The sequence below is a fragment of the Erinaceus europaeus genome, chromosome 17 (assembly GCF_950295315.1).
Source record: "Erinaceus europaeus chromosome 17, mEriEur2.1, whole genome shotgun sequence".
In the NCBI taxonomy this organism is placed as follows: Eukaryota; Metazoa; Chordata; class Mammalia; order Eulipotyphla; family Erinaceidae; genus Erinaceus; species Erinaceus europaeus.
This window is the reverse complement of record NC_080178.1, coordinates 65,400,507-65,415,835: the sequence shown is the minus strand read 5'-3', so window position 1 is coordinate 65,415,835 and position 15,329 is coordinate 65,400,507. Positions and strand designations below refer to the sequence as shown.

General features: G+C 44.4%; 1 protein-coding gene across 1 annotated transcript; it reads left to right on the top strand.

The window, feature by feature from the left end:
• Nucleotides 1–12,187: 12,187 nt before the first annotated feature.
• LOC103117485 (olfactory receptor 52B4-like) lies at nucleotides 12,188–13,126 on the top strand. The gene has a single exon (XM_007527544.1). It carries the CDS (start codon nucleotides 12,188–12,190, stop codon nucleotides 13,124–13,126), a length of 939 nt encoding a protein of 312 aa, XP_007527606.1.
• The last annotated feature ends 2,203 nt before the right edge of the window (nucleotides 13,127–15,329 follow it).

The following is a 15,329-nucleotide window of genomic DNA, read 5'->3' as shown; positions in this document are numbered from 1 at the left end:
CCATAACTGAGAAGTACTCATGAAATATAATTAAATAATAAAAATATATATTTTTTAAAAAAGCGCTAGGACCACTTTAGGGAGTCAGAAGGTACAACACCCAGTAGAGTGCACATGTTCACCATGTGCAGACCTGCTGTAAAAGGAATATTTCATACTTTAGAGCCAAACGCTGGAGACAGCTCTGCCCTCTGTGTGTGTCCACTTCGATCGTCCCACCTGCATCCCGGGGGAAGAGCCTGATGCAGACTCAGGGCGTGAGCAGTCCAGAGACTCAGGACACCGTGAAGTAAGAGCACACGCAATGGCTGCCAGCACCCCCACACGTACTCAGAGACTGTCTCAGAACTCAGGGCAAAGTGGACACATAAATTCACCTGCCTCTCCCTGGAGGTTCTATTCTCACCCCCACATTTTATTTTTAGGAAACTGTACTCAGGAACGTTAACATAAGAACGTTACCTCAGGAATGTTACCACAGGAATATCATGCAGCCAGAAGCAGGGACATGCCACCACTGGAGACGTGGAAATATTATGGTAAAAGCAATGAGGCAGGAGAAATCAAAAACTATTTGATTCTTGTTCCTAACGGCTATTGTTCTGTGGAGCCTATTTAGTTGGTCTTTTTTGGTCAAGTACTGAAGAAAATCAAGTGACTGCAGGAATATAACGGGTCCTTCCCAGGGTGTGAGGCCCTGTGACTGCAGCAACAGGGAGGACACTCTGCTGCCTAGAGCTTTCTCTCCGCTTTGACCATTGTGAAACCTGGTTATTTCTACCCTGAATAAATGGGTGAGCGTAACAGGGCGTGTGCACCATGCATATATATACAGGGAGAGGAAACGGGAAGGGAGAGCTAGACTTGGAAACTGAATAGCCAAGTGAGAAGTGGTCAAACCCCAATGGTAAACAGATTTAATTCTGGAGGGGAGGAAGAGAAATTCTTTAGTTGAAACAGGAATGAATCACTAAGAATGGTGATCAGTACACAGCAAAGCCTAGAATAAGCCAAAGGGGTTCTGTCCTCATGGCAAAATAGGGCAGATGACCTCACCAATGTACCCTGGAATCCCATACCTACAGAGTCCTGCCTCACTAGGGAAAGAGAGAGACAGGCTGGGAGTATGGATCCACCTGCCAGCACCCATGTTCAGCAGAGAAGCAATTACAGACCAGACCTTCCACCTTCTGCACCCCATAATGACCCTGGGCCCATACTCCCACAGAGATAAAGAATAGGAAAGCTTCCAGTGGAGGGGATGGGATACAGAACTCTGGTGGTGGGAAATGTGTGGAGTTTTACCCCTCTTATCTTATGGTTCTATTGATATTTTCTATTTTTTAATTTTATAAATAATTTTTTAAAAGACCATCAATGGGACTATATCAAATTAAAAATCTTCTGCACAGCCAAAGAAACTATCACACAAACAAGGAGACCCCTCACAGAATGGGAGATCTTCACACGCCATACATCAGACAAGAGAATAATCACCAAAATATACAAAGAGCTCAGCAAACTTAGCAACGAAAAAAGCAAATGACCCCAAAATATCCAAAAATGGGCAGAGGATATGAACAGAACATTCACTACAGAAGAGATCCAAAAGGCTAACAAACACATGAAAAAACTGCTCCAGGTCGCTGATTGTCAGAGAAATGCAAATAAAGACAACATTGAGAAACCACCTTACCCCTGTGAGAATGGCATACATCAAAAAGGACAGCAGCAGCAAATGCTGGAGAGGCTGTGAGGACAAAAGAACCCTCTGCACTGCTGGTGGGAATGTAAACTGGTCCAGCCTCTGTGGAGAGCAGTCTGGAGAACTCTCACAAGGCTAGACATGGACCTACCATATGACCCAGTAATTTCTCTCTTGGGGATATACCCCAAGGACTCCATAACACCCAACCAAAAAGATATTTGTAGACCTCTGTTCATAGCAGCACAATTCATAATAGCTAAAACCTGGAAGCAACCCAGGTGCCCAACAAAAGATGAGTGGCTGGGAAAGCTGTGGTATATATACACAATGGAATACTAGAACAATGAACCCACCTTCTCTGACCCATCTTGGACAGAGCTAGAAGGAATTATGTTAAATGAGCTAAGTCAGAAAGATAAAGATAAGTATAGGATGATCCCACTCATCAACAGAAGTTGAGAAAGAAGAACAGAAAGGGAAACTAAAAGCAGGATCTGACTAAATCTGGAGTACGGCACCAAAGTAAATACCCTGAGTGAGGGTGAGGGTGGATATTTGGCTTCCCAGGGTGGCGAGGGGGGGGAAGGGAAGGGACAGTCTTTTGGTGGTGGCAATGATGTTTATGTACACTCCTATTAATTTGTAATCATATAAATCACTATTTAATTAATATGAGAGGGGAAAAGTTGATTGTATATCTCAAACTTTTTAAAGCACAGACTGAGTCTTTTTAATACACAGGCTGAGTCTTTGATATGCTGATTCTGTCAAAAGCCTAGACCACGGAGAACAGAAGCAACCGGTGGCACATCTATATACAAATAATGTCAAAGGACATAAATTATGGTGATGTTGGGTATGATACAGCAAATCCTAACAAAGGGATTTTTTCAAAGTTAACCCAATTACCAAACAATGTGATTATAACAACTATCTATTGTCTTCTTGAACCCTAAGACAGCAGGAACCGCACATTTCCACTACAGAGCCTATATTTCTTCCAGTCCTGGAACCTTAGGGTGGGGCACACTTTCCCGCATGCTTCTCTCAACTCATACCAAATAATATTGCATCCGCTGATCACAACCTAATCAGAACAACAATTACCACCTCAGCATGCTTCACTTCAGACTGTGTCCAGAGACTTCAGGTGTGCAATGATAACCCTTCAGCTTCATTACTCAGGTGAGACCTTTCTTTTCATAGTATTCTCTAATTCCATTCCAGGCAGTTCACTTCCTATAAAATCCCAAAACCTAGATATAGACCAGGTACCCTGAGATAGAGCATATGTTCACACGTATCTATAAACTAGGGAAAAATATATACCTGAAAGCAAAAGTACACAGTAGTCTACAGTGAGTACCTCCCAACACTTCATCTGCACTATTCCAGCCTTTAGGTCCATGATTGTTCAATAATTTGTTTGGCTTTGTATGTTAACTCTCTTTTCAACCACCAGGTTCCAGATGTCAGCAAGATGCTGACCAGACTTCCCTGGACAGATGACCTCACCAATGAGTGCTGGAGCCCCGTTTCCCCAGAGCCCCACCCTACTAGGGAAAGAGAGAGACAGGCTGGTAGTGTGGATCAACCAGTCAATGCCCATGTTCAGTGGGGAAGCAATTACAGAAGCCAGACCTTCCACCTTCTGCAACCCACAATGACCCTGGGTCCATGCTCCCAGAGGGATAAAGAATGGGAAAGCTATCAGGGGAGGGGGTGGGATATGGAGATCAGGTGATGGGAATTGTGTGGAGTTGTAGCCCTCTTATCCTATGGTTTTGTTAATGTCTCCTTTTTTAAATAAATAAAAAAGAAAAAGAAAGGAAAAAAAACAAGGGCAAGAAAAAGAAAAAGAAATATTAAAAATAATTTTAATCTTTAAAAACTGAAAAATAGAAAGGGACATGGGGAGGGAGAGCTGGAGGAGAGAAGGAAAAAGCGTAAAGCCACAGAAAGAATAAAACTTAACACAGGTCAAAAAAAAAAAAAAAAGACCAAGGGCACCTACTACTGGCAGACACTGTACTGCAGCCTAAAACTACAGACCAGCTAATGGTGCCACACATGTTAACAGCAGCACCTGGCTTTCCCGCTGTCCTTGATGCTATCTCCACAGAGAACCTCTGGTGTAGAGAGAAAGCACCTGTTAAATGCCATGAGTATGTCACTCTTCTTCAGCCTCCAGGCTGTGACACTTACGTCTCTCTTTGGGATTTGAGGGAAAATGCCATCTGTTCCCCAGATGGCTGCCTCTGGGGCACCCTTGTAAGTAGGTTGCAGTAGGGGCTGGGCAATGGTGCAGCTGGTTGAGCGCACATAGTACTAAGCACAAGGATCCCAGTTTGAGCCCCCGGCTCCCCACCTGAAGCAGGGGGGATGCTTCCCAAGTGAAGCTGATCTGCAGGTGTCTTTCTCTCCCTCTTTGTCTCCCCCTCCTCTCTCAATTTCTCTGTCCTATCCAATAAAACAGAAAAAAAAAAAAAGTGGCCAGGAGCAGTGGATTCATAGTGCCAGCACCAAGCCCAACAAGAACCCTGAAGGCAAAATTAATAAGGAGAAACAGGAGGAGGACGAGGAGGGGGGGGAGGAAGTTCTAGCACAGCTACTGTCCAGCTCTGCTAGTCCTCTCAGTACGCTGGTTGCCACTGTCTCTCCTGAGCCCCCAGCCATTAAGAATCTGGGCTTGTGGCCCAAAAGTGTGGAAGTGCAGCACTTAACCGTAACAGTGGTAACAAAAAAAAAATCACACATGGAATCACTTCTAGTCATCCCTGCCAAATGTTTTCTTTTCCTTATAAAGAGTTTATCTTGAGAAACTCAAAACCCTCCTGAAAGTCTGAGAAAATTCTTTAAAAATACTGTGGTTTAAAAACAATCAATAACGAACGACTTAAAAGGCAAAACAGAAACACAGACACAAGAGCTTCTACTTACTTCCCTCTGGTGAGAGCTTCCTCGCAGCCTGTGGACAGCAGGGACAAATGAAATCTCCAACAGGGATCCTTCCACTGGTCCAGGTTCCAAGCTTGGACTGTGGAGCAGGAAACACAGCAGAATGGTTTCCTTAGAAAGACTTCCATGTCCGAGGCTCCCAACTGCCAGGTACACTCTCTGGCACAACCAGAAACCAGAGCTGAGCGATGCTTTGGAAATAAGAGAAAAGGGGGGGTGGGGAAAAAGAAGGAAAGAAAGAAAGAGAGAGAGAGAGAGAGAGAGAGGGAGGGAGGGAGGGAGGGAGGGAGGGAGGGAGGGAGGGAGGGAGGAAAGAAAGAATGAAGGAAGGACACCCAAGATTGGCCTGTGGGCCTCTGGACTCTGGGTGAAGGCAAGCCTCCCCGCCAACTGTGGAACAGCCCTACTACGCCAGCCAATAGGTGGTTCTGAGTCTTTACTAGACAACATTAAAATCACCTGGACCAAGTACTGGTGCTCCTCACTGAGTTGGTCGGGGGAGGATGTGGGAAATCAGGGGAGTGTAGAAGCACCCCCAGGTGGCTCTAACATGTAATTAATCTCCTTGACCACCAGCCAGGTTTCAACCTTGGCAATACCGACTTTTTTTTTTTTTAAAGAAAAATCTTTTTTTTAAGTTTTTGTTGTTGTTGTTATCATTATTTATTGATTGATTAGAAATAGCCAGAAATTGTGCTCGCTTCGGCAGCACATATACTAGAAATAGCCAGAAATTGAGAGGGAAGTGGCTGATAGAGAGGGAGAGAGACAGAGAGACACCTGCAGCACCGCTTCACCACTCGTGAAGCTTCCCCCCTGCAGGTGGGGATCAGGGGCTCAAACCCGGGTCCTTGCACACTGTAACATGTGCATTCAACCAGGTATACCACCACCCGGCCCCCTGATTTTTTTTTAAGATGATCCTCTGTTGGGACGGATGTAGAGAGGTTGTCCCATGCTCCCCTGACTCTACCTCACTGAATATCAGCTTTGACAACTAAAAATATCTCTAAACGTTATCAAGTACCTGGGCAGGGAGTACGAAAGCCCCTCACCCAGAACCACTGACAGAGCTGCAGTTAGAGAGCTGCTTCCATCACAACAAGCATATGCAAACACATTCAGATTCCATATGAAACAAAGTATGCAGACCATGGGGAGAGTTGGGTTGGGACATGAGACGGAGGTGGTCAAAAGTACACATTTGAGACGGAGGTGGTCAAAAGTACACATTTCCAATCATAAAAACAAAAGTATTGGGGGTGGAATGTACAACATGTTGGCTACTGCTAACACTGCTGGGGGACACATTTGAAAACTACTGAGAGAATAAACCCTAAAAGTTCTGGGGGTCGGATGGTAGCACACCAGCTTAAGCGCACATAGCACAAAGCACAAGGATCCCTGTTCGAGCCCCCGGCTCCCCACCTGCAGGGGAGTCACTTCACAGGCGGTGACTCTCTTTCTCTCCCCCTCTCTGTCTTCCCCGCCTCTCTCAATTCCTCTCTGTCCTATCCTATTTTTAAAAAATGGAAAAATGGCCTCCAGGAGCAGTGAATTCGTAGTGCTAGCACTGGGTCACAGTGATAACCCTGGAGAGGAAAAAAAAAAAAAAAAACCTTAAAAGTTCTCATCAAGAGAAATAAAATGAAAAACACTTTTTAAAGCCTTCATGAGATGATGGATGTTGCCAAAATGTAGTATGGTGACTGTCTGGCAATGTATGTTAAGTCGAGTCTCTCTGGTGAACATACTGGACTCAGAGAAGTGCTACATGGCGGCCGCAGTGCTGTCACTCAGTGGTTCCAGAAGGCACCATGAGGATTCTGAGGGCCAAACCTCGAGCATGGCTGCTGGTGGAGGACGGGACGCCTCTGAGCCGCCACGCCTGTGGTTCAGCTGTCTGCCACCCTGCCCCTACTTCTTCCCCAGCCCAGTTACACTGTGCAAGAGGATCTGAAGCGGGCACTGCCTGCACAAGTGGTTCCAGCCTGCCAGGGGCAGCCTCAGTAGCCTGCGGCACAGCTCTCTGCCCGCCCTGCCATGGCTGAGAGCCCCCTACCCACTGCTGGCTGTGCCACTGCTCCTGCCCTGCTCATGAGTGCCCTTCTCCCACACCCCTGCCCCCAGCTCCCCGGTGCCAAGCTGAGTGATGAAGCACTGTTCTTGTCAAGCATTGAATTTGAGAATTTTCAAAGCTTATGAGGGTCAAAGTATATGTGTGTGTGTGTGTGTGTGTGTGTGTATGTTACTGAAACCTTTTTATATATAGTTCTTAAAGGAGAAAGGGTATTTCCCACAGAATAATCAACAAGAAAGGGCCAGGCAGACAGCACCATCTGTTAAAGCGCCAACTTGTATCCCTAAAGCCCCAGACGTCCCAGGTTCAACCCAAGTCACCACATTAAAGCCAGAGCTGAGCACTGCCCTGGTCCCCCCACCCCTCCACTCCATATATATGTCACTCTGCCTCTTTCATAATGAATAAATAAATAAGTCTTAAGGGAAAAAAAGAACATGAATCAACAAATAGAACTCAGAAGCGGCGGAAGAGCAGAGCATGACAACACAGGAATAAAGCATGAATTGTGCAGTGGTCTGGGAGGTGGTGCAATGGATAAGCATTGGACTCTAAGCATGAAGTCCCAAGTTCAATCCCAGGCAGCACATGTACCACCAGAATGATGTCTGGTTCTTTCTCTCTCTTCTCTAAGATCTTTTAAAGCAGTCATACTGGAATTCACACAATACCATCAACCCTATTCTGGTGGTCAGCCCAGATTCTTGCAGCCATAGAACAGACTGCCCCTCAGGATCTGGGAGGAAGAGCTGTTGGCAGCCATTTTGCTGATGGTCAGCCACATTTGATGAACTATTAAACTGTCAAAGCTTCAAATACCTGACAACATTCTTTTCTATCAAGATATCAGAAACAAAAAAATACATCTCATTCATTGGGAGTAGCCATGAGTATAGGACAACCGATATGGAGGGAAACTTCATTATCTACTCAAACTACAAATGCACTATTTGAACAAGATATTTTTACTTCTAGACATTAACCAAGGGGGCGAAGAGGTGTTGCACCCAGTTAAACACACATAGTACAAAGCACAAAGACCCACATAAGGATTCCCCCTTCGAGCCCCCAGCTTCCCTAACTGTAAGGAGGGCACTTCACAAGCAGCAAAGCAGGTCTGCAGGTGTTTATCTTTCTCTCACCCTCTCTTCCTCACCTCCTCTCTCAATTTCTCTCAGTTTTATCCAATAAAATGGAAAAATGACCACAAGAAGCAATTAATTGGTACCACTGGCACCTAACGCCAATGATAACCCTGGAGGCAAAAAAAAATTAACCAACAGATTTATTAGTGGGATTCTCCAACTAAATAAGAAAAAAAAATTAAAGAACACGTGAGGTACCACTGGCACAATGTCAGAGGACTAATATATGTATAATTGGGATCCAAATTGAAATGAGAGAGAAAAGGAGACAGCAAAAAAGTTAGATGTGTACATTAAAGTGTCCAAATTAAGTAAAAATTGTGAATTTACAGACTAAAACATTCAATGAACATCAAAGAGGAAAAAAAACAAAAGGTCCTATGTTTGAAGGTATCATAATCAAACTGAAAAACTTAAGACAGTGTAAAAAAAAAATTTGTTGTCACCAAGGCTTCAGCTCTTAGGGCTGATGGGCTTTGGCTGCAAAGAGATAGGCAGGCAGAGAGAGGCGAAGCCACAACACCTAAACCTCCTCCCGGTTCAAACCTGACTCCAATGTGTGACACAGCATCACACTATCCAGGTGAGCTGTTTTGAAGCCCAATCTGATAAAACTCTTCAATTCAACCAAGAAAGTTGGGAAATGGAATAGGGCTGGGAAGACAGCATAATAATTCTACAAAAGAATTTCATGCCTGAAGTTCTGAGGTCCCAGGTTCAATCCCCAATACTACCATAAGACAGAGTAGAGCACTGCGCTGGTTAAAATAATGATAGCAACAACAACAACAGTAATATTTAAATCCATTTGTGTCCAAAGTAATCAAAATTCAAGCATTTTCTACTGTCAAGCATATACTTATATACAATTTTAACTGTAAAATTGGAACTTACAAAAAAAATAGGGTGATTAATATAACTTCAGCACAGTCCCTTGAACAAGTAACAAAACTTTACACAACATTAATTATAAGGAGTTATTTTCCTTTGGAACCGGGTTTAATGTTCATTAAAATGAGTCTTCGGCAAGAATTGAGGAGGAGAAAAAGCTTCTGATTCAGAGTGCTTTGAGCCAAGGAAGAGAGAGAGGGCCAGGAGACAGATGGGCAACGTCTCCAAGGCCGCGCAGTCTCTAGAGAACTGCTAGAGGTGCTTCCCTCAAGGGCTTTCACAGAAGAGGATAAACAGCCCAACTCTGGACACTTAACAAACTAGACTTAACTGTAGCTCTCACGTCTGTTCCTGAAGATGCAGTAAGGACTAGTGGGGAGCCAGACTTCTGTAGGTGGAGACATTCCTGTGTCAAGGTAAAGACTGGGCTAAGGTGGGTTCAATCAGGTGAGGATGGAGCTTCTGGAAATGCTACTATATTAGCGGACAAAGAACAGAGTGGTAAAGAACAGAGGCACAAGTCTGACTGCTCAGAGCAAACGCTGAGAATGGAAACAAGAGTATATGGATGGGCTGGACAGAAATGACTGACGGCTGGGGAATACAGACGCGCACTCTAACTAATGGCAAATGCGGCACCGACCACGCCAGAGATGAGAAAGCAAATTGGCTTAGACAACAGACAGACCCCTCTCTGCAAAACACCAAAGAGAAGCTAAGCTGGCCGGGAACTAGGGCCACCTGCTCCAAGCCAGACACTGGAGAGGGGTTTGGGGAAGCAGTCAGAGTAACTGCAGATAGGAAAACAAGGAGCAAACATCTCACCAGGGAAAGAACAATCAGGGGCCAGGCGGTGGCACACCCGGTTGAGCGCACATAGTGCTAAGTGCAGGAGCCTGCGCGAGGACCGGGGTTCAAGTCCCCGGCTCCCCGCCTGCAGAGTGATTGCTTCACAAATGGAAAAGCAGGTCTGCAAGTGTTCCCTCTTTCTAGATCCCTCTCTATGTCCCCTAGCCTATCTCTATTTCTCTGCCCTGACCAATAAAATGAAAAAGTAGCCACCAGGAGCAGTGGATTCATAGTGCAGGCACTGAACACCAATGATAACCCTGGAGGCAGAAAGAGAGATAGAGAGAGGGAGGGAGGGAGAGAGAGAGAGAAATCTGGGGCCCAAAGAGAGAGAGGGATAGTAGAAGAATTAATGTCAGTGTGCATAAAATATATCTCAGTCACTCTACTTAGACATTATAAACTAAAACTTCATCTGATACCATATAAAGTCCATAAATATGGCATTTTATTAATTGACTCAGTTTCTACATATGGACAGAGTGGGGTTGGGTAGCGCTCTTCTTCTCAGAAGGTGACCTCTAAACTCATCAGCCAGTTATATACATAGCTTTGTTGACATCATCACAATTCTTTCAAACCTAAGCCCAATATGGACCCCAGAAATGGGCAAAATGCCTGAAAAATAGTCACAGTTCAAACTATGCTTGCTGAGAGATTCAGCTACCCCATGAAGAAAACTATACTAGGAAATAGATGATGAGATGACATTTTATTTTTGGCCACCGGAAAACATCTCCATATCGTCTTGCGGCACTACCGACTCCACTCCAGCAATGATGCGTTTCTTCTTACACTTTCAGTCCTTTCTAACCCTACATCCCTAAGGTGCATGCCTCATCTCAGGCACATAGGGTGGTCCATCTATGCTACCTCTTAAAGACTCTTTGACCCTCTTCACACAGAAGCGTAATGTGCATGGCGAATGATATTTTTAATTCATTTCTATTCATATTGGTTATAGAACTCTCTTTGCAAATGGCTCATATCCTGAGTCTTGCTATCCATGGGTGTGAACTGGAGGTAATGTTTATATCCTAGAGAGAGTATCTATTTTCATAAAGAACATAGTCCAGTGCCTCAATAGATGTGCTTAAAATCTCTGGTATGGGGGGTCGGAAGGTAGTGCCAGCGGGTTAAGCGCACGTGGCGCAAAGCACAAGGACCGACGAAAGGATCGTGGTTTGAGCCCCCGGCTCCCCACCTGCAGAGGGGTCGCTTCACAAGTGGTGAAGCAGGTCTGCAGGTTTCTGTCTTTCTCTCCCCATCTCTGTCTTCCCGACATGACGCAGCGCACACGAAGTACTGGCTCACTGCCTCTGTGACTGTACTATGTTCAGATCCATCTGTTCACAGAACATGGCTGGCTTCCTAGCAGTTTAATCACTTAGTCATTTTTCCAGCAAATCTCCTCAGGCAGCCATTCTAGAATTATTCTAAACCGCTCACTTCTAGACACTGCTGGCTGCCACTGGTGTAAAACACAAGAGCCAATATTGTGATCAAGGCATTCAAACTCAGGACAATTTACCTGCATACCCCTTTGGACCTCCCGCCCTATGGGCATAGAGCACAGTGATCTGTGCGTAGCTTTTCCTTACGCTGATTCCCTGTGCTTCACATTCTTCACATAGTGATAAACCAGTCAGGTTCAAGGTCAGGCTCAAGTACCATATTAAAGTATTCTCTGACATGCACAGTAATTTCATCATCCTTAATCCTGGTTTGAAAATGAATACATACAAATTTCTTTCACATAATTGAAGTCAGTACAAATAATTGCATGGCTGGAAAGTTCTATCTTTGTATCTGTGTACATGTCCAATTACTGACATGCTCTAACTAGCTGGACAGTATGAAATGTACAGATTATGTTAACTTCACAAGTTGTGGTGACGCAATATACTGGTGACCATGGATGGAAGCCCCGACACAGTGCTGACGTCAGCCTTGGAGACAGTATGCAGTGGTCTGCGCAGGCACATGGGGGACTGTGGGCGGATCCAGGCTGTGCTGGTGTGCAAAGCATTGTGGGTGGGCTGGGTAGACGTAAAAGTACAGCCATCTGGAAGTCGCTCTCCTTGGCTTCTTCTTCTCCTGGTCAGAAGCATCTCGGCGGAGGTGCACCAGGTATCCAATCGTGGCTACCTCTCCTGGGAACTGAACACATGTGACTCTGCTAGCCGGTAAACTTTTAGACCCCTCTACAGCCATGAGCAACCTTCACCAGAGCTGATAATTGTTTATCTTATAGGACTAAACTTTTGATAACTATACTCAGACTTTATAGACCTAGCGTACTCTTAACTCTTGATGATAAGTGCTTCTTTTGCCTTTTACCTGTTTCATGCTAATAAACTTTGTATTCTTTAAACCAGTCCCCAACTCCCCCCTGTGAATCCTTTTACGCGCCACAGCAGCCCCCACACCATAACCCCTTTTTAAGTTAAATTTACAACAAGTGAGATTTAATGAAATGCTTTTATGGGTTATTTAAAAGGATTTGTCTTGTCTTCTCTAAATAGCAAGTAAGGTGCAAGGGCAAGTCATGCAGCAATGGCCACCATCAACCACACCGGAGTGAGCCACACTGTCTTCCTCTTGCTGGGCATCCCCGGCCTGGAGGGCCTGCACAGGTGGATCTCCATCCCCTTCTTCACCTCCTATGTCATCGCCCTGCTGGGGAACAGCCTGCTCGTCGGCATCATCCTCAGCAGACGCAGCCTCCACGAGCCCATGTACCTGTTCCTCTGCATGCTGGCTGGGGCAGACATTGTCATCTCCACCTGCACGGTCCCTCAGGCCTTGGCCATCTTCTGGTCACGTTCTAGGGAGATCTCCCTGAACTGCTGTATTGCTCAGCTGTTCTTCATCCATTCCACCTTCATCTTTGAGTCAGGGATCTTGCTGGTGATGGCCTTTGACCGCTACGTCGCCATCTGTTCCCCACTGAGATACACCACTATTCTCACACGCTCACTCATTGGGAAAGCTGGGGTGGCTGTCTTTCTGAGAAGTTATGGTACAATTTTTCCCATCATATTTCTTCTGAAAAGATTGACTTTCTGCCAGAATAATATTATTCCACACACCTTTTGTGAACACATTGGTCTGGCTAGATATGCCTGTAATAGCATTAGAGTGAACATCTGGTATGGGTTTTCAGTCCTAATGTCTACAGTTGTTCTTGATGTCATGCTTGTTTTTGTTTCCTATGTGTTGATTCTCCGGGCTGTCTTCAGAATGCCATCCCGAGATGCTCGCCTCAAAGCCCTCAACACTTGTGGCTCCCATGTCTGCATCATCACCCTCTTTTATGGGCCTGGGATCTTCACAACACTTACCCATCGATTTGGACGCCACATTCCGCCCCATGTCCACATTCTGTTGACAAATGTTTGTATCCTGGCTCCACCTATGCTGAATCCTATCATCTATGGAATCAAGACCAAGCAAATCAAAGAGCAGGTGATCCACATGTTCTTCACAAAGTAGTGATCCATGTGGTATGCAAACTAAGCTTCCAAAATCTTCAGCCATCTGTCGCCTATGGAAAGGGCAGGTGGGAGAGATCAGCTTAACTAGGACATAACAGTGAGTTCTGTCTTTGGAGCGATTTCAGCAGACTGGTTCTCAGACTCTTTCACTGTCGAAACAAGTTGAGAATGCAGTGCCATGCTTGACTGAACAAGAAACCTTTTGCAAAGAACCTGAGACATCATGAATTAATCTCAGAAGCTTTGTAACCTTTTTTATCGGGATGATTAATGGTTTACAGTAAATACAGTTGTTGATACATGTGTAAAAATTTCTCAGTTTTCTGCAAAACACTCTCATCCCCAGCCTAGGTCCTCCTCCACCTTCATGCACCAGGATGCATAAGCCCTCCTTTACTTTGGTTCAACACACCAAACCTAATCCCAGGGGAAACCTTTCTGTTTTTATTTCTCAGATTCTGTCCATGAGTTAAATGATGCCATATTCAACCTTCTCTTTTTTTGCTTTATCTCACTTAACATGATTCTTTCAAACTCTACCCAAGATGAGGTGAAGAATTCATCATTCTTAATAGTTAAGTTCAATATATACCACAACTTTCTTATCCACTCATCTGCTGTTGGACTCCTAGGCTCCTTGCAAGTGTGAGCTATTACAAAATGTTATGCTATGATCATCTCTCTTTTTCTATTAGTGATTTAAAATTTATTTACAAAATTGTAAGATAATAGGGGTATAATTCCATATAATCCCCACCCCCAAGGTTCTGTGTCCTCATCCCCTCCATTGGAAACTGCATTAGTCCTCCCAAGGTCACTGATTCAGGCTGACTTTACATCTACATTACCACTTTTTTCAAGGGTACTGTCTTTACTTCATCTCTAAGTCACTCCTACACCTATTACTATACCAGGTGTCTGTCCTTTTCACCTCTCCCGTCTCAAATAAGAGAAACTGTGCCTGCCTACCTCTGGCGTTTTCCAGATTTACTTCCCTTTCTTTGATGGCATAAAAAAAAAAAAAAACAAGATTCCTAGTGACAAATGCTTAAGGTCATGGTGGAATAGGAGTACAGAGCACTCTGGTTTATTTCTTCCATCATTTAACTCTCTGAGAATATGGACCAAAATCATTTTTGGGGTCCAGAAGGTGGGAGTTGTGGTTTCTGTAATGGCTTCTCTGCTTGACATGGGCATTGATTGGCTGGTCAATCCATACCCCAAGCCTACGCAGATCTCAAACACAGAATGTGTTTGATTCCTTAGGTTATATCCTAGGAGAGGAATTTCAGGGCCATAGGATAGGTCCACTTCTAGCCTTAAGAGTTCTCCAGACTGCTCTCCACAGGGGTCGAACCAATTTATATTCCCACTAGTAGTGCAGAATGGTTCCTTTACCCTGCAGCTTCTCCAGCACTTGTTGTTGTCCTTTCTAATGTATGACATCCTCGTAGGAATAAAGTGGTATCTCACTGTTGTCCTTAGTTGCATTTCCCTGACAGTCAATGACTTGGAGCACTTTTTCATGCGTCTGTTGGCCTTCTGGATCTTGTCTTTGATAAATATTCTGTCCATATCTTTGCCCCACCTTTGGATGGAGTTTCTTTCTTCCTTTGTTGTTTGCCAAGTTTAGTAAACTCTTTATCTTTTGGTTATTAGCCTCTTGTCTGGTGTTTGGCATATAAAGATGCTCAGGTCACATTTGTAACAAAGTCTGCACCCTACCTAGGCCAGTCCACTTTTAGATCCCATATGTTTTCCTTCTCCCATTCTGCAAGGTGTCTCTTTGTTAGAGTAGTTTCTTTTGCTGTGCAGAAGCTTTTCTTTTTATTGATAAGAGGTCATCTAAGTTGAAGCTACTGTAATATGTAATAAGAAATAAAAACTAAGCAGAGGGAGTATTGAGGGAACTAGAAAATATAAATCTGTAAAGGGCCTATACCTAAAAAAAAAAAAAAAAAAAAAGAGCATCAAGGCTACAACAGGGCAGCTGTGGAGTGTAGAGAGGAGAAAAGCAGGTGACATGAACTGGCATCTAAAGTGGTGTGGCTATATGTGAAAATTTTAAGCTCAGAAGACTTGATTTACAGGTTGTTTTTTTTTTTTCCTGTTCAGTTCTTGAAAATTTTTTGAGAGTGTGCAGAGGAAAAAAAAAAAAAACACTGAAGACAGGAAAGCAGAGCTAAGAAATTGCAAGAACT